General features: G+C 44.2%; 2 protein-coding genes across 9 annotated transcripts in view; both read left to right on the forward strand.

Annotated features, from left to right (window-relative positions):
* The window catches only part of LOC108695511 (oocyte zinc finger protein XlCOF6-like), an 80541-nt gene that overhangs the window by 27587 nt on the left and 26099 nt on the right, over positions 1 to 26855 (forward strand). For 2 of the 8 annotated variants that reach the window (XM_041568125.1, XM_041568126.1), the window contains exons 1-3: positions 17353 to 17476; positions 18074 to 18187; positions 18329 to 18442. The exons of 1 other annotated variant lie outside the window; for it this stretch is intronic. In XM_041568125.1, the coding sequence (XP_041424059.1) occupies positions 18085 to 18187; positions 18329 to 18442 (217 nt within the window). In that variant the 5' untranslated portion in view covers positions 17353 to 17476; positions 18074 to 18084. Of the gene's footprint in view, positions 1 to 4513; positions 4584 to 17352; positions 17477 to 18067; positions 18188 to 18328; positions 18443 to 18867; positions 18982 to 20486; positions 20601 to 21702; positions 21817 to 22054; positions 25328 to 26855 lie in introns of those variants that run through there. 5 more of the 8 variants (XM_041568120.1, XM_041568121.1, XM_041568123.1 and 2 more) reach the window with 5 other exon arrangements.
* LOC121395195 (gastrula zinc finger protein XlCGF26.1-like) lies at positions 4450 to 8911 on the forward strand. Its single transcript, XM_041568180.1, has 4 exons — positions 4450 to 4523; positions 5411 to 5524; positions 6249 to 6356; positions 7586 to 8911. Exons 2-4 carry the CDS (start codon positions 5422 to 5424, stop codon positions 8761 to 8763), a joined length of 1389 nt encoding a protein of 462 aa, XP_041424114.1. The 5' UTR covers positions 4450 to 4523; positions 5411 to 5421; the 3' UTR covers positions 8764 to 8911.

The following is a 26855-nucleotide window of genomic DNA, read 5'->3' on the forward strand; positions in this document are numbered from 1 at the left end:
TTTACTGAAAAGAGAAACCTTCTGATACACCAGAGGATTCACACCGGGGAGAAACCGTTCACCTGCACTGAATGTGGCAAGAGCTTTAATTTATGGAGCACCCTTCGAAACCACCACAAAATTCACACGGGGGAGAAACCTTTCACCTGTCCTGAATGTGGGAAAAAGTTTAGTGTAAAGAACAGCCTTAGGAAGCACCAAAGAACTCACGCCAGAAAGAAACTATTCACCTGCACCGAGTGTGGGAAAACGTTTACTAAAAAGAGCACCTTTCACATGCACCAGATGACGCACACCGGGGAGAAACCATTCACCTGTACAGAGTGCGGGAAAAGCTTTGCTAAAAATGGAAACCTTCGCATTCACCAGATGACTCACACTGGGGAGAAACCATTCACCTGTACAGAATGAGCCGATATGTTGCTGAGGCTCAGTCACTGTGTCTCATGGCTTCAGCTTAGTGATCTTATATCCGAGGGACAGAAAACAATGAAGGATTATTGGGTAGGATGAGGGTTATCTTCCCTTGGGTGTCCCATGATCACCAGTTTAGCAGCTTTTTGCATTACAACCTGGGCGATTCTCAACAACCACATTGTGCAGCTGTAAAGTGCAGAGTGGAGTGAAACCGTGAGGATGAGGAGGAGACGCTGAGAGGAAGGAGTCAGTCTGTGCAATTGCTCATACACAGCAGAGGCTTCTGGGAATAGGCAGAGAAACACAAATATGGCAATTGCTGGGGCAAATGAGTGAGAGAGCAAAACTAAACAGCAGTGTTTCCTGGTATTCACTAATGGGCCGAGGGAAAGGAATATGGAAGTAGATTATTGCTGAACACAATGTTCTTTGCTAAAAGGCCACAGGCCCCTCCATGTTTCACTTTTGCTTCTTTCATTAAAACAGGTGAATATGAAATGATTTCTCTCTTGTTTTGTTTCTAGATTGAGGCATATCTGCCATTGTTCCCTGTCTGACTGCCCCCAGCCTCCCCTGTCCTCTCATATAATCCTGCTGTAGTGTTATTTACCCTTTATAGGAAACTGCCAGTGGGAGGAGCCAGGGAAACGTTGGGGATGGGCGTTGATGTGTGGCCAGTCTGCAATGGGGTGGGATATTAATGACAAGACCATGATATTATCCCAGCACAGAGGCCACTTATCTGAATAGAAATGGGGGGTAGAAAAGTACAAATGACAGAGGATTCCATTGTGTAATAAGTCTATACTATTCCTAGCATTTATATTAAGGGTTGCCACCTTCCAATCAGGGAAAAGGGGCGGGTGGATGACATCGGGGGCGGGTGGATGATGTCAGTGGTGGACCAGTTACACAAGGGGGAGGGGCAGATTACGTCGGAGGTGGGACTGATGCCGTGGTGATTAGCAATTGGCTGATCGCCATGTCATTAATGTCAATGGCCTGTCCGGATTTCCTAATTTGGAAATCCAGACAGGCACTTTTCCCTTTCAAAAACTGGGCTGTCCTGGTGAAATCCAGACATTCGGCAAACCCTAGCGATAAATTGGGGCCCACCTGTTCAATGGCTGCTGTGATACTGGTTGGAGTTGCACTTCGGCTGGATAACCCCTTCATGCCTCTCATTGAATCCCAACCCTTTCTGCTTTACCTGGGGCCCCTCTCTTGTGTCTGTCTGTGTGTGTGGCCCTGAGCAGTGTCGGACTAGCCCACAGGGATACCAGGAAAACTCCCGGGGGGCCCAGGTGTTAGTGGGCCTCTTGTTTCTAAACATTTGGCTTATTTCATGGTCATTCCCTATTTCTTTATGGTGAAAAATGCTTAATAATGGGAGAATATTGTAAATATATAAAAGACTAGGAGAATAAAGAGGTTGAGTGAGTAGGGGAGAAATAATCGTTTGGAAAGGTCCACTGTCTAAGGTTTTCTGGTGGACCCCTGGCATCCCAGTCCAACACTGGCCCTGAGCTTGGCAGCAGCTGTGTGACAGGAGAGAGATTCCCCAGCTCATCATTCTACATAATCACACTCTATAATCACACTCTCTATAATCACACTCTCTATAATCACACTCTCTATAATCACACTCTCTATAATCACACTCTCTATAATCATCACACTCTCTATAATCACACTCTCTATAATCACACTCTCTATAATCACACTCTCTATAATCACACTCTCTATAATCACACTCTCTATAATCATCACACTCTATAATCACACTCTCTATAATCATCACACTCTCTATAATCATCACACTCTCTATAATCACACTCTCTATAATCACACTCTCTACATGTTTGTAACTATTCATATTAACAAGTAGGAGCTGCCACACTGCTTGTTCTGTACAATGAAATATCTCCTATCTTTGATTTATGTAAGTTCTGGGATGTGGGCTGCACCTAGAGTTGCCACCTGGCCGGTATTTTACCCGCCTAGCCGGTAAAACACCTGCCAAGGCCGGGGCCGGTATTACAATGTAGTTGCCGGTAAATTTGTAATTCCCTTAACAAAAGCCCTTGGGCCTCAGCTCAAAACTTACCTTTTCGCCAACTTCTGGCCACAGCGCGTCGTGGCCCCACCTACTTTTATATTATGGTCCGCCCCTTTTACATCACAGACCGCCCCTTCTGTTCCCACCCCCACTACTGGGCGGTAGAAATTTTATGAAAAGGTGGCAACCCTAGCTGCACCTGCTGACGCTCCCTAAATTGCACGTGGTAATAACTGGTACGTTACGAGTTGGGTGGGAGACGCCTAATCTTGGAGCCGCCCCAGTTGGATGCAGTACAGGAAGCTCTTCAGCCAAGAATCAGGCCACGGGTCACTTGTCTGAAGAGGAGGCAATACAGGCGCCACTCAGTGTGCGAAATCTGTATAATCACCAATTGTGCCCTTTTTTGCACTTTACACACCCTCCTCCCAACTGTGCTGTTTTCTGCAGGACAGTCCCGATTTTCACAGCTCAGCCCACAGTCACCGATTGTTACTGAAATGTCCCTACTTTCTCTTTGATCTTCTGCACTGAGCAGCCAGAAAAAGATAGAAGGTTTCTAAAACGTAATTGGCTTTTAGCAGAGAGCCCAGATTATGTGGCAGGTGCACCTAAATACATTTGTAACAATTTAAAAGAAGCAATTGTAACTTTAAGATAAGCAGGTCTCTTGGGGAAACTGTGACTTGCTCCGCCCGGCAAATCTTTCTATTTCCAAAATGTTGGGAGAAATGTACATACTGTGTGTTTAACGACCCCTCGAGTGTGTGCAGGGGCAGTAAGCCATAGCAACCAATCAGCAGCTAGCATTTGATGGTCACCTGTTTAAAAGCAGACATATCATTGGTTATAACTGCACTTGGGCAAAACAAATTCTTCTGATTACACACAGGGGATAGAATAGAAAGTGGCTGCACTGCCAACAGCATCAAATCATTCAGGGACTCAAATATATTCTGTACTGAACCAATGAAACAGTCCCAGCATGCACTGCTTCCCTCACTCTCACTTCTCTGTTTCTCAGCAGGGTTGTTAGTTGCAGTTTTCCAGCCAAAGTAGCCCAGTTACAAATCTGGCTACTAATTTAAAGCCCAGGTGGGGTTTGAAAGTACAAACTAGCCAAGGTACAGATTTGGGCTACTTTTTGGGCCTTTGGCTGGTTTGTACTTTGCAAACTAGCCACAGTTTTTCTTGCCCTGATGTGCCGAGCCTGTGTCTCCCAATGCATGTTGGGTAATGTGTTTTCTGCCCATTGTCAAGTTCAATGTAAGACTACAATACCCAGCATGCAATGGGACCGACTTGTGTAGAAATGAGGAGTTACCAGATTTTGGCCTCTGTACCCCAGTCTCCCCTCACTCTTAAAGCATTCTCACATTTTCCGATGACTTTCCTCAATTTCAGACAATTTTGGGGCAAAAATCTGCTGGTCACCAACATGTCTAGAGATTGACGTGTTTTACTAATATTTTATTAAATTGTATATGAATTAGGGCTTTATGGGACCCCTATACCTCCTGGGCCCCCCTCTGTAGTTACCCCCCTGGTGACGGGCGAATCTGTCCCATTTTGCTTCATGGAAAACTATGCGAAAGTGTGAAAATTCAAAAAAGGTGTATTTTCACAGATATTCATTTATTTTTTAGACTTGTTTTCACTGCATATTTTGTGCTATATTTGTGGGCTACTTTTGTCCCTCTTCGGCTAGTTTTGGGCTGGTTCTGTAACCAACTTTGGCTGGTTTTGAAAATGAGACCTGACAACCCTGCACCCCAGTCCCCATCACTGCCAGCTCTCCTGATTAGCATCTGCCCACCAACAACATGGCCGTGTCTGTGCAGTAGGGACAACTCTGACACACAATCATTTCATTGGTCTGAAACCAAACAAGCTCATTGGCTAAAGGGCGGAGCTGCCTTCCCAGGGGGAGGAGTGAGAGGTCTTTGTGCTTCTCTCTGTACCCAGACCTGATAGAGGGAAAGGCTGAATCTTCCTGTAACTACTTCCTGTTACTTCCTGCTTCCTGTGTCCCTGGGCTGCTGGGTAAGTGATTGAATAAAGGAAGCACAGGAGGATGTTGTGAAGGGAGGAGCTGCCTGTGTGTGAGGTGAGGCAGATCTTTTATAATATGAGAATAGAGAGAAGCTTCAGAGAGACACAAAGCCACAGAGAAACTGCAGACAGTGATAGTGAGGGGGGATTATTCTGGGGGGATGGGAAAGCTTTTGTCTCACGTGGGATTAGGGGAGTTAAAGGGTTTGTGTTGGTTCAGTCATTACAGCACGAAGGAGTGGAACAAGGACAAAATTTACACCAATGTTTCTATGTGTTTATGTGTCTAATATCTCCGTGGGGCTCATTTATAAACACTGGGCAAATTTACACCTGGGCAGTAACCCATGGCAACCAGTCACATGTTGCTTTCCCTTTTTAACCTGCAGCTGTCTGATAAAAGCTAATCACTGATTGGTTGCTATGGGTTACTGCCCAGGTGCAAATGTGCCCAGTGTTTATGAATGAGCCCCTGTATGACTTGCTTAGGTTAAACCCAGAAATTCAGCTCTTATAATTACAAGAAGCGGCTTCTTGATTTCCCTTGTATCTGGCCACTCGCTGCTGCCTGACGCAACATTCTCCCCACAAGCCTGGAGCAGAAATGACTAATCCTATGATACACAGTGCTAGTGTAGGGCAGTAACACTAATATATATATATATATATATATATATATATATATATATATGGGTCTAACCTGTCCCCTGCACTGAGGCTGCACCCTCCCCTCTCTGTGCTTGAGCTTAGGTCTGAGAGCACTTACTGTATCCTGTGGGTAGTTACCATGAGCTCATACTGTTTGTACTTCTGCTATAGGGGATCCCCAGCGCAGCCCCCACAGGCAGCTTTATATGGTGGGTTTGTGTTCCTTGCTGTCAGGTTCTCCAGAGATGGAAACAAGGAGGTTAGAGGGGAAATGGGAGAATGAAGAGCCGGACACTGAGGATCCTCTGGACACAATAAAGAGGGAAATGGATCCCGTTCCTGGGGCCGGTGAGTAACGTTTCTCTATTAATAAGGTGCCACAGAGAGATTCAGGGTTAATAAGAAAACACTGAGTTTGGCACAGACATAATTCCCAGTAGAATTCCTTACTCCCAGCTTTACATGACACTGCCCATTACTTACTGGCAGGTTCCCCAGAGACACAAGTAGAAATGTTACAGATAAAGACAGAGAGAGAAGAACCAGACTCTGAAAAGCATCAGAACCCAATGGAAAGCTCAGCAGTTCCACTTACAAATGGGGGTAAGTAGTCAGTATTCATTAAGTGAATTTAGGAAGACTCTTCTGATTTCTAATTAATCCACCCCTGTCTCTTCCTTACTCCCAGCGTTACTCACCCCTGTCTCTTCTTTACTCCCAGCTTTACTCACCCCTGTCTCTTCCTTACTCCCAGCTTTACTCACCCCTGTCTCTTCCTTACTCCCAGCTTTACTCACCCCTGTCTCTTCCTTACTCCCAGCTTTACTCACCCCTGTCTCTTCCTTACTCCCAGCTTTACTCACCCCTGTCTCTTCCTTACTCCCAGCTTTACTCACCCCTGTCTCTTCCTTACTCCCAGCTTTACTCACCCCTGTCTCTTCTTTACTCCCAGCTTTACTCACCCCTGTCTCTTCCTTACTCACCCCTGTCTCTTCCTTACTCCCAGCTTTACTCACTCCTGTCTCTACCTTACTCCCAGCTTTACTCACCCCTGTCTCTTCCTTACTCCCAGCTTCCCCAGAGCCACAACCAGAAATATTAGAGATAAAGATAAAGGAAGAAGATGCTGAAGATGATCAGGACCCAGTGGAAAGTTCATCAGTAGCAGTTAGTGTTGGGGGTAAGTAGACAGGGATGTGTAACGTTGATCCCAATTATCCCCCTACTTGTGCCAGTGAGACAGGTATGAGTGTGAGTTGCCCTGGCAATACCATACAGTAGGGACCACATCAATCTGTTGCAGAGCTGCTATCAGCTTTTTTAGCTCTTGGTTGTCCAGATAAAGGGCACAGCTGAAATGTATTTTTCTCAAGGAATCTCAGCGAGCCCTTAGCCTGCTCAGTGGAACTAAACCAATTTGAGTAATATCACACACCCCTTATATAATAATCCTGCCCACAACAACAGTCGTTATAAATGGAAAAAGCCTAATGCATTGTTGGTGATATTCTGGTGATGTTTTCATGTTGCCAGATAGTTCCTCGTTGAGCAGCAGGGTTTTTGGAGCCAGGTTCTAGGTGCTGTGCATTCCTTGACTGTGAGCCTGAGTAGCTACTAGATGTCTATTAAATGTAACTATTATGATTGTGTTACACAGTCCCTGTATAAGTCCCTTATTCAGATGTGGTCATTAGCAACAAAACAGCCTGAGAGGATTTGCTTAAAGGGTCCATGTCGAAAGGCCACCTTTCACTCGCAGCTAGTTAACTGAATTAATATTCCAGTATTTTCCCAAGAGCCCTTGCTAATCCAACTGTATTTCCTGACCCACAAGGGTTGGTGCAGTGTGAAACCCCTTTAAACAAGTGTGTGTTTTGGGTCCAAACTTCACTGCATGACCATGTGGGAGAAATAAATCCAGGAACAGGAGCTGAGCACCATAGCTCTGTACTGGGGATATCAGACAAGTGATACATGTCCCCTTTAAAGGAGAGTGAAAGGAACTTTTACAACTTACTCCCCAATTTGTATTAAGGTCCTCTCCTGAAGCGCATACAGATTTTTTTTATCCCTGTGCCTTTATTGTGCCATTTTTACTTCCCAACAGCCAATCAGAGCCCACTGAGCATGTGAGTGTCACAGACACTTTCCAAGATGGTGACCCCCTGTGACAAGTTTGAAGTCCTGGATCATTGCTGCTATTGACAAGCTCAAACTTTAGCCTCCTGCAATAAGTTCACTATAGAAAATAGGACATTTGTAGCCATATTCCTTTTTCAGGTTTAGTTCTCCTTTAAGGATCTCTATGTTATTACTGAGATTACAAAAAAATGTCAATAGTTTGCTATAACAGTTCATTACAAATGATTTATATTCCCACTTCATCACTCTCCTGTTTGTTGTTATTAGGTGGGTACATGAACCCTGAACTGCCCAAACCAGAGACTGACTCGGAGTCCGACACAAGATATGGCGACTGCTTAACAAGTTCTGATGGATCAGCTTTTACCTGCTGTAAATGTGGAGAAACCTTCCCTGTGGATCTTCTCTCCCACCTCTGTGAGACACAGGAGAGAATTCCCACTGGTGTTGAACATTTCACATGCACGGAATGTGGGAGACATTGTACCGACCTGAGCACCCTTGAAAGGCACCAGAGAAGTCACAGCAGAAAGAAACCTTTCACGTGTACACAATGTGGGAAGAGTTTTTCTCTGAAGCGCAATCTCATGAAGCACGAAATGAGTCACAAGAACAAGCCGTTCGCATGTAGTGAATGCGAGAAAAGGTTTTCTGACATGGAGAAGCTTCACCTGCACCAGGCAGTTCACACGGGGGAAAACTCTCTCACTTGCAAAGTATGTGGGAAATGTTTTTCTCGCAAGGACTATCTGAAAAACCACGAGAGAATTCACACAGGGGAGAAACCGTTCACTTGCACAGAATGTGGCAAAAACTTCTCGTTCACCACTAGTTTTATTCGGCACATGAGGATTCACACTGGGGAGAAACCGTATTCATGCGCCGACTGTGGGAAACATTTCTCTGAGAAAATGTACCTTCAGTTTCATCGGAAAAACCCATCAGAATGTGAGGAATATGTCACTTTAAAGGCCACTCTTCAGAGCAACCAGAGTGTGGAGAAACCTTTCACTTGTACAGAATGCGGGAAATGTTTCTCTTTAAGCAGTTACCTCCATAGACACCAGAGACTTCACACAGGGGACAGGCCATTTTCTTGCGCAGAGTGCGGCAAAGCATTCTCTGGAAAAAGGCAACTTCAGGATCACCAAAATACTCACACCGGAGAGAAACCGTTCACCTGCACGGAATGTGGCAAATGTTTTACTAGAAAGGGCAGCCTTCAAATGCACCAGAAAATTCACACCGGGGAGGATCTATTCACCTGTACAGAATGCGGCAAAAGATTTACCGCAAAGGCAAAACTTCGCTTGCACCAAAGAATTCACACAGGGGTGAAACCATTCACCTGCACAGAATGTGGCAAAAGCTTTACAGAAAAGGGAAACCTTCGCATACATGAAAGAATACACACCGGAGAGAAACCATTCACCTGTACAGAATGATGACAAACAAGCTTGGGGGAACCTTATATTAGGGATGCACCAAATCCACTATTTTGGAACCCCCAAATCCGAATCCTAATTTTGTATTTACAAATTAGGGGTGGGAAGGGGAAAACATTTTTTACTTCCTTGTTTTGTGACAAAAAGTCACGCAATTTCTCTTCCCGCCCTTAATTTGCCTATGCAAATTAGGATTCGGTTCAACCGGGCAGAAGGATTCGGCCGAATCCAAATCCTACTGAAAAAAGCCGAATCCTGGATTTGGTGCAATTTGCAATATAACCCACTAGTTTTATTTACATAAAGTACAGAGTGGAGTATTAATCAAATGGCAGTGATTCCTGGTATTCCTAATGGGCTGAGGGAAAGCAATATGGCAGGAGAGTATTGCTGAACACACCGGCAATGTTCTTTGCTAAAGATCCTAGTGTCCTTCCATGTTTTTTTTAACCTTTTTAAAAAGAATGTAGAACATACATTTAACATATTTGGCCCAATTTTTAACCAATCATGATTCCATATGAATAGATTACTGAGCTCAGGAAATAGCCAGTTGTTCAAGCAAAGGGCAGTTTGGACGTCATTCCTCAAGTGCCTTTTAAGGACCAGTAACACTAAAAATTATTTCGTTTAAAATCTATTTTATACCCCTCTAACAATGCATCTGCCCTGCACAATTTTACACATTTCAATTGATTTATGTAAAAATACCATTAAAAATGGTCTCTTCCTGTTCTCAACAAAAGGCGATAGGGAGACTTCAGCTTTGTCAGACCCTACGTGCGCGCTCCACAGCAGCTCCCGAAATCACCTCCTCAAACCGGAAGCTAGTTGCTGCAGCTTTAAGAAGGATTTTTCTAGCCCCTTGTATTTAAACTCAGCGTGATTTATGGCTGTAAGTGCTGTGAGCAGGGAAAGCAGCAGCCAGGTCAGCCATAAATCCACTGTCAGTCTGCACATACCTTTTGCCTGCTTGCAGCACTTGTCTTACAGCACAGCAACAAGTAAGTAAATTGCAGGAATGTTAAATAAGAAATCGGCAGCTAACAAGGGGTGAGAAAATCCTTTGTAAAGCCGCAGCAACTGGTTTCTGGTTTGAGGAAGTGATGTTGGGAGCTGCTGTGGAACGTGCACGTGGGGTCTGGCACAGCTGAAGTCGCCCTATTGCCTTTTCTTGAGAACAAGAAGGGAACTTTTTTAATAGATTATAATAGAGGTATAGAATAGATTTTGAATTTAATAATTTTTTAATAATTTTTAGTGTTACTGGTCCTTTAATCTCCTTATAAATACAAAACTGTAACCATTAACCTTAACCCCAAGAAAGACTAAATGAAATAAAGGAGCACGGAAACTCACCCTGCAGTTGGTGGTGTCTATTTTCATCATTGCCAATTGATTTAGATTTAGGCTAAATCTGCCCTTGGCAGACTAAGCCAACCACCTCCTGTGTTTGGGGCGTGTTGAAAAGATTATAGAGTGGAGCAGTGGGACCAAATGAACCTGGACTAGGGTTAGGCAGAAGACCCTTCAAAAGGTACCTGCCCAGAGCCCCTCCCCCCTTGCTGCACCCTAGGCAGATGCCTCTACTTCCTACCCCTAGTTCTAGCCCTGGGAAATAGTGATTAAAGTGATTCTGTCATGATTTTTACGATGTAGTTTTTATTTCTAAATGACACTGTTTCCACTGCAAATAATTCACTGTACAATATAAAATGTCATTCCTGAACCAGCAAGTGTATTTAGTTGTAATATTGGTGTGTAGGTGCATCTCAGCTCATTTTGCCTGGTCATGTGATTTCAGAAAGAGCCAGCACTTTAGGAGAGAACTGCTTTCTGATAGGCTGTTGTTTCTCCTACTCAATGTAACTGAATGTGTCTCAGTGAGACATGGGATTTTACTATTGAGTGTTGTTCTTAGATCTACCAGGCAGCTGTTATCTTGTGTTAGGGAGCTGCTATCTGGTTACCTTCCCATTGTTCTGTTGTTTGGCTGCTGGGGGGAGGGGGTGATATCACTTCAACTTGCAGTACAGCAGTAAAGAGAGACTGAATTTTATCAGAGCACAAGTCACATGACTGGGAGCAGCTGGGAAACTGACAATATGTCTAGCCCCATGTCAGATTTCAAAATTAAATATAAAAAAATCCATTTGCTGGAGCAGAACTATTAACTGATGCATTTAAAAAAAATTCCCATGACCGTATCCCTTTAATTACAAGGGAATATAATGTTACGGACACATGCCAAATTCACTGGTTAAACCATCTTTCCCAGTTCATACGTTGCAGAGAAAGTTTGCACCTTTAACGTTTTATGCAATAGTCCCCCAGTTATGCAGTTCTCTATGGCTGCCACACAGATAAATATTCATTGAATATGAATAACGGTCACACAAACTCTGGCCGTATAATCTTGGTCTCTACAGAGAAAGTTTTTGAGGCTGATGTTCTTCTGCTTAGGAAAACAATTAGAAACCTTTCTCACATCTTTCCTAAGCAGAAGAACATCAGCCTCTTTCTTTCTCCTGACAACTTCCTTGACTACTTGCTGGTCAGACTGGTGGGAAACTAACCAGCAGGTGGCGCTGTTGTAACACAATTCATTCATATTAACAGCACATGTATCCCTTAATATCTTGCAATTAAACATAAATAATAAATGTACATTACAAAAGTGCTTAGAATAGTCCCCTCATCAGTTTTACATTCACTTATTTTAAAGGTTTACTTACCTTTAAAGGAGAAGGAAAGGTAAGGTTTATCAGAAAGGTCTATATAAATACACCAGTAACCCCTCAAAGTAATGTTGCTCTGAGTCCTCTGTCAAACAGCACATTTCTTTCCTTCTATTGTGTACTCATGGGCTTCTGTATCAGACTAACTGTTTTCAGCTTAAACCTCCAGGGCTTGGGCTTGAGCATGCTCAGTTTGTTCCTCTCTCCCTCCCTGCTGTAATCTGAGCCCAGAGCTATGAGTGAGCAGGGAGAGACTCAGGCAGGAAGTGATGTCACACCAAGCTAATGTGGCAGCTTCTATCCTAAACAAACAGAGACAGTGTCTAGAGATGTTTACTCAGGTATGGTAAAGCATTCTGCAGAATAAATATAGTCTTATAGCTTGTACTATTGTGGCTAATCTGTTGCCAATAAACTGTCTTGGAGCTTTCCTTCTCCTTTAAGGCTGGTAATAAAAAAACATGCATTTAAAGGGGTTGTTCACTTTCAATGTACAAATCTTATGAAACCACTAACAATGCTCTCAATGTGTTAGAAAAACCATTTTCCATAACAAAAAGTAAAAATGCCAATGTAAAAGCTAATTTCTATAGCTATTAACTCAGCCCTTCTCCTGTCTCTCTGACCAGTTTTCTGAAGTGATGGGAGTGGCCTATTTTGAACCTGACACACCAAGAACTTCCTATATGATGACATCATCATGCCCAGGCTTTGCCTTTACTTGTTTCCTATTGGATGTTGATACTGCCCTCCTCCTAGTAATTTATTGGTTGCTTGTGAACTGTAACCAGTCACATAATTTGAATGGTCATTGGTTGATTACTCAATTGTAATGGCAGAGGTTAACAGACGCAGCATATAAACAAACCTGCCTTGTAACAAACAATCACACAGCCATGCAGACAAATACTGTAGAAAAGGAAGGAGCAACATTGTTTGGCAACCTTTGGCATTAAGCATAATGTCAGTTATTTACAAAATTGCAACAAAACCAGCACTGACTTGCTGAGAAACGTATGTAACTTACACATCTAGCAGGGACAGTAGGGCTGCCACCTCACCCTTTTAAAACCAAACACATATGAAATCCACAGGCTGCATGGCTAATTATCAACTCATTTAGATGCTGCAGACTGAACTGATTTCTGTGCAGCCATGTATCATGCATCTAAATGAGTTGATAATTAGCCATGCAGGCTGTGGATTTCATATGTGTTTGGTTTTAAAGGGGTGAGGTGGCAGCACTAAGTGACAGGCAGAGCAGTGATGAGGGCAGGTATGTTTTTTGAACATTTTGTGTGCTCTCCCGGGGGGGGCGGTAATTTACCTAGGAAAACAATACCTTTTTTAAGTGTTCCACTTCTGGAACAAGATTTAGAGCTCTAAATACCAAAAAATTAAAAAGTTATATTTTTCATGATATAGGGATCTATACCAGAAAAATATTTTACCTTTTTTATGAGGTAAATACACAAAATAATACATGGACCCCCCCCCAAAAAAATAATAATAATATATTTCTGGAAAGTACAAGTGTCATCTCCCATAGTAGCCATTATAATATAATAATTCAAATTTTTAAAAATGATTTTTTCCTGTGTAATAATAAAACAGTCACTTGTACTTGATCCCAACTAAGATATAATTAATCCTTATTGGAAGCAAAACCAGCCTATTGGGTTTATTTAGTGTTTACACCATTTTCTAGTACTAAGATCCAAATTACAGAAAGATCTGCTATCCGGAAGACCCCAGGTCGCAAGCATTCTGTATAACAGATGCCATACCTGTACCTTGTACTTGATCCCAACTAAGATATAATTAATCCTTATTGGAAGCAAAACCAGCCTATTGGCTTTATTTCATGTTTATATGATTTTCTAGTAGACTTAAGGTATGAAGATCCAAATTATGGAAAGATCCATTATCCAGAAAACTCCAGGTCCCAAGCACCTCAATCCCCCCCCATCTGCACAGTTGAAGTCTCTGCAGCACAAGCCCACACTCCCCCTCCCTCTCACAAACTTGTAACAGTTTCTCTTCAGTACCTGAATACTGCTCAAATTCCCCAGCACAGGAAGCAGTGGCAGATTGACAGCAGACATAGCCAATAGGAGTTAAGTTAGCTGCCAGTACAATGTGTGATGTCATATAAGGAAGAGGAAGTGAACACTGTAGTGTTTTTGGGGGTCAGTGACCCCCTCCCAGCACAGGGTCTGTGTGGAACTGAAGGATTAGTACAGGGACACTTCTGAGGTGAATATCTCTTGAACTGTATTTTTTCTGTTAACTATTTCTATGGGAAAGTTTGTTCTATTCATGTGAACTGTTAGATTTGTCAATTTGTTACAAAGGTGAACAACCCCTTTAAGGCATTCGAGTTGACCTGGACAGCTGAATCTTTTTTAGGTACAAGGCAGTTAATACTGAAAATGAAAAGGTGATTGCAACCAAGGGTAAAAACTAATTTCAGATTGAAGTCTCCCTTGTTTTAAGAGACTCAAAGTGAAAGGAAAAGAAAAGCTTTGGTTACTGGGGGGCACCAATATGTCAGGCACCCCCAGTGTCTCTAATCACTAACGTCTCAGCCCATACCTGTGCTCCTCTTCTTTACAAAGTGCAGGTATCAGGGTGGGTGTTGGATACACAATATTATTTCTGCACACGAGCCAAGTGTAATGAGGGGCAGGGGACTCGTGTGTAGGGCCTGGGCCTATAGTAGGAAAGGTGATATCAGTGAATATTCCCAAGTCTGGTACATTTAGTATCTATTAGTGAGGGAGATAACAACCTGTGTAGGTGCCAGAAGTAGAGCTGAGAACACTGTGACCATGCTGGAGAAATAAAACATATATCACTGATGAGACTGAACCAATCCGCTCCCATCATAGACTGGTCTATAGAAACATAAAGGATCGACAATGATAAGAGGTAACAATAATGTTCAGGCAAAGTGTCCCCTGGAGACACGTGAAGCAACTAATATAGACTAAGGGAAAATATAGAATGATGAGAAATGTGTGAGTATCTTGTGATAAGGATATTGTGTCCGACCCCATGTGTTAAGCTCTGCTTGAGTCGCTCTGCACGTCCCTAACATCTGACGCACAACCACACATGGAGCCAACGACTGGAGCACCATTAACAAATATGGCTTCATTGGGGCCACATCAGAGAAGACAAAGTTGATGAACAACAACAGGTTCCTGCTCTGAGTAAGTGTCACCACCCACCCAGTAACACAACTAACTGCTGTTGGGGTGCAGCCGGGACCCCCCACCCTCCTCCGGAAGCAATCTTCTGTGCAGATACACGGGGAAACCAACCACCGGCAGGTCCCAAGGGGGTACAGACCCCGGTGCAATCATACCCCCCGCTCACCTTATTCCCTACACACCTCCCAACATTTTGGAAATAAAAAGAGGGACAAAAAAGTATTGCCGCAATTTTGTGACCATGTCCATTTTTATGACCACACCCCCTAATTACCATCTTCGTTTTACAAAATTTGGCAGGTTATGAAAGTTTAAACACATTTCTGTGTTTTTTTTCAGTTATTACAGTTTTGCTAATGAAGGAGAATTGCCCTTTAAGCTGTGAGTCTTCTCCCAAGGGACCTGTTGTCTTGTATTGTTACAATTACTTATTTGTTACAAATGTATCTTATCTACTGCTCTGGCTGTTCTGGGCTCTCTGCCAAAAGCCAATTACGTTACAAACTTTGTTTCCTTTTCTGCCTGTTCAGTGCGGAGAAAACGTGACTTTCCAGTATGAGGGACTGCGAGCTCTCAAAAGAGGGACTGTCCCTCTAAAAAATGGACAGTTGGGAGGTATGTTCCCTGTACTAAATACAGTTTAGCAGGAACAACCCCCACTACCCTGTCAGACCTGGACTGTATATCTTATATAACTTACTCACTACAGATTCATACCAAAGCCATATGGTCTACCTATAGTCTCATTGCCTCATAATATAGTAACAGTCACCCTGCTATAGTTCCAGGGGTACCCAGGGTACAAATAAACACTCACCCCAAATCTCCCCCTAACTGACCTTCAGACTGGGCCCCCTTAGCTCATCACAAGGTTACAGATATATAGAAACATTGGGGTGTCACCCTGCTATAGTTCCAGGGGTACCCAGGGTGCAAATAAGCTCTCACCCCAAATCTCCCCCTAACTGACCTTCAGACTGGGCCCCCTTAGCTCATAACAAGGTTACAGATATATAGAAACATTGGGGTGTCACCCTGCTATAGTTCCAGGGGTACCCAGGGTACAAATAATCACTCACCCCAAATCTCCCCCTAACTGACCTTCAGACTGGGCCCCCTTAGCTCATAACAAGGTTACAGATATATAGAAACATTGGGGTGTCACCCTGCTATAGTTCCAGGGGTACCCAGGGTACAAATAAGCACTCACCCCAAATCTCCCCCTAACTGACCTTCAGACTGGGCCCCCTTAGCTCATAACAAGGTTACAGATATATAGAAACATTGGGGTGTCACCCTGCTATAGTTCCAGGGGTACCCAGGGCACAAATAAGCACTCACCCCAAATCTCCCCCTAACTGACCTTCAGACTGGGCCCCCTTAGCTCATAACAAGGTTACAGATATATAGAAACATTGGGGTGTCACCCTGCTATAGTTCCAGGGGTACCCAGGGCACAAATAAGCACTCACCCCAAATCTCCCCCTAACTGACCTTCAGACTGGGCCCCCTTAGCTCATAACAAGGTTACAGATATATAGAAACATTGGGGTGTCACCCTGCTATAGTTCCAGGGGTACCCAGGGTACAAATAAGCACTCACCCCAAATCTCCCCCTAACTGACCTTCAGACTGGGCCCCCTTAGCTCATAACAAGGTTACAGATATATAGAAACATTGGGGTGTCACCCTGCTATAGTTCCAGGGGTACCCAGGGTACAAATAAACACTCATCCCAAATCTCCCCCTAACTGACCTTCAGACTGGGCCCCTTAGCTCATAACAAGGTTACAGATATATAGAAACATTGGGGTGTCATCCTGCTATAGTTCCAGGGGTACCAGGGTACAAATAAGCACTCACCCCAAATCTCCCCCTAACTGACCTTCAGACTGGGCCCCTTAGCTCATAACAAGGTTACAGATATATAGAAACATTGGGGTGTCACCCTGCTATAGTTCCAGGGGTACCCAGGGTACAAATAAGCACTCACCCCCAAATCTCCCCCTAACTGACCTTCAGACTGGGCCCCCTTAGCTCATAACAAGGTTACAGATATATAGAAACATTGGGGTGTCACCCTGCTATAGTTCCAGGGGTACCCAGGGTACAAATAAGCACTCACCCCAAATCTCCCCCTAACTGACCTTCAGACTGGGCCCCCTTAGCTCATAACAAGGTTACAGATATATAGAAACATTGGGGTGTCACCCTGCTATAGTTCCAGGGGTACCAGGGTACAAATGAGATCTGTATCACTGAGTATGACAGCAGTTGTGAGACAGGAGAGAGATTACCCAGCAGAGGAATAACAGTATCACTATATATAATCACACTCTAACTGGACATTGACCCCTGTTGGTCTAAATTAGTCCAAAATAGCGTTACATACAAAAAAGACAAAAGTGAACAAACCCAGCATGCACTGCTCCCATCCACTCACTTCTACTCAATAACAAACAGAAAACAGTAACACTCCACAGGCACATTCTCTGCTCCTGCACTGCCAGCTCTCCTGATTAGCATCTGCCCACCAGCAACATGGCCGTGTCTGTGCAGTAGGGACAACTCTGACACACAATCATTTCATTGGTCTGAAACCAAACAAGCTCATTGGCTAAAGGCGGAGCTGCCTTCCCAGAGGGAGGAGTGAGAGGTCTTTGTGCTTCTCTTTGTACCCAGACCCGATAGAAGGAAAGACTGAACCTTTCTATAACTACTTCCTGTTACTTCCTGCTTCCTGTGTCCCTGGCCTGCTGGGTAAGTGAGTCTCCCTCTTCCTCCTCATCTTCTTGCTGCTGCTTCTGTACTGTCTGTGGGACTGGGGGTTAATCCTGCTGCAGGGACTGATAGAGAGGGGAGACTGGGGCTTAATCCTGCTGCAGGGACTGATAGAGAGGGGAGACTGGGGGTTAATCCTGCTGCAGGGACTGATAGAGAGGGGAGACTGGGGCTTAATCCTGCTGCAGGGACTGATAGAGAGGGGAGACTGGGGGTTAATCCTGCTGCAGGGACTGATAGAGAGGGGAGACTGGGGGTTAATCCTGCTGCAGGGACTGATAGAGAGGGGAGACTGGGGGTTAATCCTGCTGCAGGGACTGATAGAGAGGGGAGACTGGGGGTTAATCCTGCTGCAGGGACTGATAGAGAGGGGAGACTGGGGGTTAATCCTGCTGCAGGGACTGATAGAGAGGGGAGACTGGGGGTTAATCCTGCTGCAGGGACTGATAGAGAGGGGAGACTAGGGGTTAATCCTGCCAAAGAGGCTGATTACTTACATGAACACCAAAACACATACTTCCCCATGCATTACAAAAAGTGATGAATTTTGGAAATCTCTTGATATGACAGTTTCAGATTCTCCAGAGATGGAAACAAGGAGGTTAGAGGGGAAATGGGAGAATGAAGAGCCGGACACTGAGGATCCTCTGGACACAATAAAGAGGGAAATGGATCCCGTTCCTGGGGCCGGTGAGTAACGTTTCTCTATTAATAAGGTGCCACAGAGAGATTCAGGGTTAATAAGAAAACACTGAGTTTGGCACAGACATAATTCCCAGTAGAATTCCTTACTCCCAGCTTTACATGACACTGCCCATTACTTACTGGCAGGTTCCCCAGAGACACAAGTAGAAATGTTACAGATAAAGATAAAAGAAGAAGATTCAGATTCTGTAGATCATCAGAACCCAAAGGAAAGCTGTACAGCACCACTAACAAATGGGGGTAAGTAGTACATATTCATTTAATGAATTTAGGCAGGCTCTTCTGCTTTCTGCTTGATTCAGCTTTACTCACCCCTGTCTCTTCCTTACTCCCAGCTTTACTCACCCCTGTCTCTTCCTTACTCCCAGCTTTACTCACCCCTGTCTCTTCCTTACTCCCAGCTTTACTCACCCCTGTCTCTTCCTTACTCCCAGCTTTACTCACCCCTGTCTCTTCCTTACTCCCAGCTTTACTCACCCCTGTCTCTTCCTTACTCCCAGCTTTACTCACCCCTGTCTCTTCCTTACTCCCAGCTTTACTCACCCCTGTCTCTTCCTTACTCCCAGCTTTACTCACCCCTGTCTCTTCCTTACTCCCAGCTTTACTCACCCCTGTCTCTTCCTTACTCCCAGCTTTACTCACCCCTGTCTCTTCCTTACTCCCAGCTTCCCCAGAGCCACAAGCACAAATCTTCCAGATAAAGATAGAGAAGGTGGATGTAGAGTCGGAAGATCAGAAGAACCCAAGTGAATGTTCAGCAGTTGTACTTTCTGGTTTGGGTAAGTAGTGAGAGAAGCTGATGTAGAGAATAAAAAGGCCAGAATGTAAATAGTAAATAAAATGAAGTAGGAATGTTTGGGCCTTTCGTATATGAGGGAAGTTTGTTGGTTGAACTCAGTATTTGTATCGGGATAAAGAAGTGGCTGAAGGGTAAATCACACACAGTCGGGTAAATGGAACGTTTTCTAATTGGACCAGTGCAGAACTGAAGGGCTTTGTCCTTTGCTCTTTGTTTTATACTTTTATTCACGTTTATTGATGAACTGGACATTGAAAGTTCTGTTTTATTGATAGTAAATTGGGTGAAACCGTTGGACACTGACACTTTGCAGAGGGATTTGACTAATTTGGAAAACTGGGCCTCAGACTGGTTCAGTGTTGATAGATGGAAAGTGATTTATTAATATAAATGCGAGTTATAAACAAAATGGCAGCGGGTTGGGGGTATCAGTAAGTGAAGAGGAATTGGGTTCTTATCTGTGTAACTATCGACATTGTCACTCAGTGGCTCCTAAAGCAAATAAAGTCCTTTTGTGCGAAAATATCGGAGGCAGTTTTACCCCCCCCCTTAAGTGCAGAGACACACGCTGATATTTCAGATTAGTTGCCCAGCAAAAAAAATTGCTTTATCTTCGGGCGACTAATTTCCCGAACTGCCTTCCCACAGGCTACAATGTAAATCAACTGCGGGATGGCACTCGGATCTCTTCAGCTTTCCAAAGTCACCGGAAGTAGACAACTTTGGGCGACTTCGGAAACTGAAGCGTTTCGAGTGCCATCCCCCCTCAGAGAAGGAAAGGCTAAAACTAAGTAAAAGTAAGTCAGCTTTATCAGAAAGGTCTATATAAATACACCAGTAAACCCTCAAAGTAATGCTGCTCTGAGTCCTCTGTCAAAAGAAACATCACATTTCTTTCCTTCTATTGTGTACTCATGGGCTTCTGTATCAGACTTCCTGTTTTCAGCTTAAACCTCCAGGGCTAGGGCTTGAGCATGCTCAGTTTGCTCCTCTCTCCTCCCTGCTGTAATCTGAGCCCAGAGCTATGAGTGAGCAGGGAGAGACTCAGAAGGGAAGCTTTACTCACCCCTGTCTCTTCCTTACTCCCAGCTTTACTCACCCCTGTCTCTTCCTTACTCCCAGCTTTACTCACCCCTGTCTCTTCCTTACTCCCAGCTTTACTCACCCCTGTCTCTTCCTTACTCCCAGCTTTACTCACCCCTGTCTCTTCCTTACTCCCAGCTTTACTCACCCCTGTCTCTTCCTTACTCCCAGCTTTACTCACCCCTGTCTCTTCCTTACTCCCAGCTTTACTCACCCCTGTCTCTTCCTTACTCCCAGCTTTACTCACCCCTGTCTCTTCCTTACTCCCAGCTTTACTCACCCCTGTCTCTTCCTTACTCCCAGCTTTACTCACCCCTGTCTCTTCCTTACTCCCAGCTTTACTCACCCCTGTCTCTTCCTTACTCCCAGCTTTACTCACCCCTGTCTCTTCCTTACTGGCAGCTTCCCCAGAGCCACAACTAGAAATATTACAGATAAAGACAGAGAAAGAAGAATCAAACTCTGAAAATCACCAGAACCCAAAGAAAAACTTGACAGCACCATTTACTGATGGGGGTAAGTAGCCAGTATTTATTTAGTTAATTAGAGGGACATTTTGGCTTTGTACTTGGAAATGCAAGTTCCTTACTCCCAGCTTTACTCACCCCTGTCTCTTCCTCACTCCCAGCTTTACTCACCCCTGTCTCTTCTTTACTCCCAGCTTTACTCGCCCCTGTCTCTTCCTTACTCCCAGCTTTACTCGCCCCTGTCTCTTCCTTACTCCCAGCTTTACTCACCCCTGTCTCTTCCTTACTCCCAGCTTTACTCACCCCTGTCTCTTCCTTACTCCCAGCTTTACTCACCCCTGTCTCTTCCTTACTCCCAGCTTTACTCACCCCTGTCTCTTCCTTACTCCCTGCTTTACTCACCCCTGTCTCTTCCTTACTCCCTGCTTTACTCACCCCTGTCTCTTCCTTACTCCCAGCTTTACTCACCCCTGTCTCTTCCTTACTCCCAGCTTTACTCACCCCTTTCTCTTCCTTACTCCCAGCTTTACTCACCCCTGTCTCCTCCTTACTCCCAGCTTTACTCACCCCTGTCTCTTCCTTACTCCCAGGTTTACTCACCACTGTCTCTTCCTTACTCCCAGCTTTACTCACCCCTGTCTCTTCCTTACTCCCAGCTTTACTCACCCCTGTCTCTTCCTTACTCCCAGCTTTACTCACCCCTGTCTCTTCCTTACTCCCAGCTTTACTCACCCCTGTCTCTTCCTTACTCCCTGCTTTACTCACCCCTGTCTCTTCCTTACTCCCAGCTTTACTCACCACTGTCTCTTCCTTACTCCCAGCTTTACTCACCCCTGTCTCTTCCTTACTCCCAGCTTTACTCACCCCTGTCTCTTCCTTACTCCCAGCTTTACTCACCCCTGTCTCTTCCTTACTCCCAGCTTTACTCACCCCTGTCTCTTCCTTACTCCCAGCTTTACTCACCCCTGTCTCTTCCTTACTCCCTGCTTTACTCACCCCTGTCTCTTCCTTACTCCCTGCTTTACTCACCCCTGTCTCTTCCTTACTCCCAGCTTTACTCACCCCTGTCTCTTCCTTACTCCCAGCTTTACTCACCCCTTTCTCTTCCTTACTCCCAGCTTTACTCACCCCTGTCTCTTCCTTATTGGCAGCTTCCCCAGAGTTACAACCAGAAATATTACAGGAAAAGATAAAGAAAGAACAAGCAGACCCTGAAGATGATCAGGACCCAGTGGAAAGTTCATCAGTAGCAGTTAGTGTTGGGGGTAAGTAGACAGGGATGTGTCTGGACTCAATGTGTTTGATTATAGGTTATAATGTGACCCCTGCATTACCTGTGACGGGTCCTGATGTGAATACTAAGCCACTTCCTTTACTTGTCATGATAAGCGGGTTTTTAAACAGCTCTATGTCCCCTTTAATTACACGATTTCTACATTAATATTTGATATAACGGTGTTTACAGATGATATATATCAGCACTTTATATGTTGTTGTTATTAGGTGGGAACATGAAGGCTGAGCACAGGTCTGACCTGCCCAAACCAGAGACTGACTCGGAGTCGGACACAAGATCTGGCGACTGCTTCACAAGACTCGATGGTTTTATCTGCTATAAATGTGGCGAAACCTTCACCGTGAATAGTCATCTTCTCACCCACCACTGTGGGAAACACGAGAGAGTCGGCTCCAAAGAGAAACTATTCAGCTGCACAGACTGCGGGAAGAAGTTTTCTTTATTCCCTAGTTTAATTACACACAAGAGAATCCACGCAGGGGAGAAACCCTTCACCTGTACAGAATGTGGGAAAACGTTTAATAAAAAGCACTACCTGCGCAACCACCAGAGAATTCACACAAAGGTGAAACAATTCGCCTGTACAGAATGTGAGAAACGATTTACTACGGAGAGAGAACTCCAAACGCACCAAACCATTCACACGGGAAGGGACCCGCTCACCTGTACAGAGTGTGGGAAAGTCTTTACTACAGAGAGAAGTCTAAAAACTCACCAAATGGTTCACACGGGAAAGGGACCGTTCACTTGTACAGAATGTGGGAAAAGCTTTACCACCGAGAGAAATCTAAAAACTCACCAGATGATTCACACGGGAAAGGACCCGTTCGCCTGTACAGAATGTGGGAAAATCTTTACTACAGAGAGAAATCTAAAAATTCACAAAATGGTTCACACGGGAGAGGACCCATTCACCTGTACAGAATGTGGGAAAAGCTTTACGACAGAGAGAAATCTAAAAATTCACCAAATAGTTCACACGGGAAAGGGCCCGTTCTCCTGTACAGAATGTGGACAATGCTTTACTAGAGAGAGAAACCTAAAAACTCACCAAATGATTCACATGGGACAGAACCCGTTCACCTGTACAGAATGCGGGAAAAGCTTTACTGCAAAGTCCAGCCTTCGTGTGCATGAAAGAACTCACACCGGAGAGAAACCATTCACCTGTAGAGTGTGTGGGAAGAGTTTCGCTGACAGCCGCTCCCTTCAAGTGCATAAAAGAATTCACACCGGGGAGAAACCATTCACCTGTACAAAATGCGGGAAATGTTTTTACGAGCAGAAGCATTTAAAGAAGCACAAATGCAAACCCTGTCGATGTAGTCAGTGTCCACTAATGTTCCGTGACACGGAAAAGCTTCGCGTGCACCAGGCGGTTCATTCAGATAAGAAAGCGCTCAAGTGTAAATTATGTGGGAAATGTTTTTCTTGCAGGAGCCACCTTAAAATTCACGAGAGAGTTCACACAGGGGTGAAACCATTCACCTGTAAAGAATGCGACAAAAGCTATTTTTACATCTCTGGTTTTGTTAGACACATGAAACAAAAGCACCGAGAGGAAAATGCTTCTTTAGAGGCTGCGAAGATACAGTTCACCTGTGCAGTGTGTGGGCAAAGTTATACTGAAAAGGAACAACTTAAAATTCACCAAAGAATTCACACCGGAGAGAACCCCTTCACCTGTACAGAATGTGGGAAAAGTTTTTCTAAAAAGTGGCAACTTAACATACACCAGATGTTTCACGCGGGGGAGAATCGTTTCACCGGTATACAAGGTGGGAAACGTTTTACTGAAAAGCGCGCCCCTCCCAAACATGAACTAATTCACTCTAGGAAGAAACCATTCACCTGTACAGAATGTGGCAAAAGTTTTTCTGCAAAATCCACATTTTACGTCCACAAAAGAAATCATACTAGAAAGAACCGATTCACCTGTACAGAATGCGGGAAAAGTTTTACTGGAAAAGGAAGTCTTCAAACCCATCAAAGAATTCACACTGGAGAGAAACCGTTCACTTGTACAGAATGTGGGAAGAGTTTTACTGGAAAAGGAAGTTTTCAAACCCACCAAAGAATCCACACAGGTGAGAAACCCTTCACTTGTTCAGAATGTGGCAAAGGATTTGCTTCAGTGAACTACCTCCGTGTACACAAAAGAATTCACACTGGTGCAAAACCGTTCACCTGCACCGAATGTGGCAAATGTTTCTCTGTAAAGAGCGTCCTTAACCGCCACTACAAAACTCACATTGCAGAGAAACCGTTCTTTTGTGCGGAATGCGGGAAAGGATTTACTTCGATGTATTACCTTAATGTACACAAAAGAATTCACAATGGAGAGAAACCATTCACCTGTACAGAATGTGGGAAAAGCTTTTCTAATAAGGGCGCCCTTAAATATCACCACAAAACTCACACTGGAGAGAAACCGTTCGCCTGCACAGAATGTGGGAAAAGTTTTTCTGTAATGAGCACCCTTAAATGCCACCTCAGAACGCACACTGGAGAGAAACCATTCACCTGTACAGAATGCGGGAAGAGTTTCACTGAAAAGAGTATACTTCGAAAACACCAGAGAATTCACACCGGTGAGAAACCATTCGCCTGTACAGAATGTGGCAAATGTTTTTCTGTAAAGAGCGTCCTTAACCGCCACTACAAAACTCACACTGGAGAGAAACCGTTCACCTGCGCAGAATGACGGAACCCTTTACAAAGAGTTAAAGTGCTAGAACTTCCCTGCTAGAAGATGTAGAGTTGCTGTATAAAGCTAAACGCTACTTGTATTTTTGGCTATAAAATGTTTTCAGCTTACGATGGGCAAATGTGACGCTCAACTCTTTACAGTTGGGAGAAATATTTAGCCCAACAGATAAAGTGCAGGAGCTTTTGCTAAATCTAAGGCCGTGTTCCAGAGACTCTGCCCCATATCACTGCTGTCTCATTGTATCACATTAGAGGCTTGACCATATAATAATAATAATATATATCTAGCGCCTGAACACAAAGTCACACCATATTGTGCAGCTGTTGGGTAGGACGAGGGTTCTAATACCTTGGGGTGTCCCATGAGTCACCAGATTTAGGTAATGCCACTCATTTTTGTGTTGACATAAAGTACAAAGTGGAGTGAAACCATGAGGAGGAGGAGGTCAGAGGAAGGAGTCACTGTGCAATTGCTCATGACAGCGCTATATAAATAAATGATGATGATGATGATACACGGCAGGGTCTACTGGGATTCACACAGTTATTCCCGGGGGGCAAAAATAAGAATTGCTGGGATAAGATGAGAAAGAGATTTAAATCAAATAACAGCGGTTCCTGCTATTACTAATGGGGGGGAGGGAAATAGGGCAGTTTGGACGTCATTCCCCTAGTGCCTTTAATTTCCCTAAAAAAACATAAAACCGTAACTATTAACCTAACCTTAAACCCAAGAAGGAATAAATGAAATAAAGGACCACGGATACTCACCCTGCAGTTGGTGGTGTTTATTTTCATCATTGACAAATAGACAAAGCAAAAGTGGCGGTTATGTTTTGATAGCCGAGGAGGAGTAGAGTATAACAGTGCTTTATTAGCAGACTCACGCAGCCGTTACACAACAGTAAGCAGCTCTAACACCACAAGCTGTATAGAAAGTATTAGGGATGCACCGAATCCAGGATTCGGTTCGGGATTCGAGTATTAAGTAATGCTTTTTGGCCTATGTAACGCCAAACCAGTCTTCCAAGAGTTGATTAGCAATATCTTCTGTGACTTTCTCAGTCCGTATGTAGTAGTATACCTGGACGACATTCTCATCTATTCTTTTAGTCTAACCGATCATCAGGCGCGTGACCAGGAGGTGTTACTTAGACTAAGGCAAAACCAGCTATACGGCAAACTGGAAAAATATGCTTTCCAGGTCTACTCCGTAGGGTAAATTATCTCCCACAAGGGCTTAGAGATGGAGCCAACGAAGGTCCAGGCTATTCTAGATTGGGCACAACCCCTTTTGTTCCGGGCCATGCAAAGGTTTTTTTGGGTTTGCCAATTACTACCGGCAGTTTATAAAAACTTTTCCTCTTTGGCTCTGATTACTGCCCTTACTAAGAAGGAAAACGTAGGAAATTGAGCACCAGAGGACGGAAGGTGTAGTTAGTTAAAAAAGTAGAAATTTATTTCAGCATTCTTTAAAATCCAAATACAGCGTGCCCAGACCAAATAGGGGCCATACGCTCAACGTGTTTCGTGGCTACCCGCCACTTCGTCAGGAGCTTACTTAGTAAGAAGGGGCAGATCCTAGCATTTGGTCTGTTCAGGCTGTGGAGGCCTTTGATTTACTGAAGAAATCTTTCAATTCAGCTCCAGCATCCAAATTCTTTCCTCCCCTTCCTGGTGGAAGTGGATGCCTCAGAAATTGGAGCTGGAGCTGAATTGTCACAGTAACACCCTGTTACCGGTAAAATCCACTCGTGTGCCATTTCTGTAAGTAATTCTCCCCTGCGGAGATCAGTAACAGGGAATTGTTAGCCGTTAAATGGGCGGTCGAGAAGCTAAACATGGGGTTTCTGTGTTCACAGATCATAAGAACCTCTTGAATATCGAATCTGCTAAGAGCTTAAATCCCTGACAGGCTTTGGTTTTACTCACTTTAACTTTATTATAACATACAGGCCTGGGGAAAAGAATACTTAAGCGTTTGCCCTCTCTAGAAGCTTTGTCTCCAGTCTTAGGAAAGAGTCTGAACCTGTGTCTTTTGTCCCTAAGGAACTGATTGTAGTAATACTGAGCCCAGATCTATTTGCCTCCTTGTCCGAAGCCCTTGTTCATTTGCCATATAATGTCCCTCCAGGTTCACTCTTGTTCTCAACAACAAAGTTATGCTTGAGACTCACGACTCTAAGGTAGCCGGGCATCTTGGCATCAGTAAAACCTTCTCTCTTCTGCCTCGGACTCTCTGGTGGCCGACATGTCGGTAATTATATTGACTCTTGTCCAGTTTATCAACATTCTAAA

This window comes from Xenopus laevis, chromosome 6S (genome assembly GCF_017654675.1).
Source record: "Xenopus laevis strain J_2021 chromosome 6S, Xenopus_laevis_v10.1, whole genome shotgun sequence".
Taxonomy (NCBI): Eukaryota; Metazoa; Chordata; class Amphibia; order Anura; family Pipidae; genus Xenopus; species Xenopus laevis.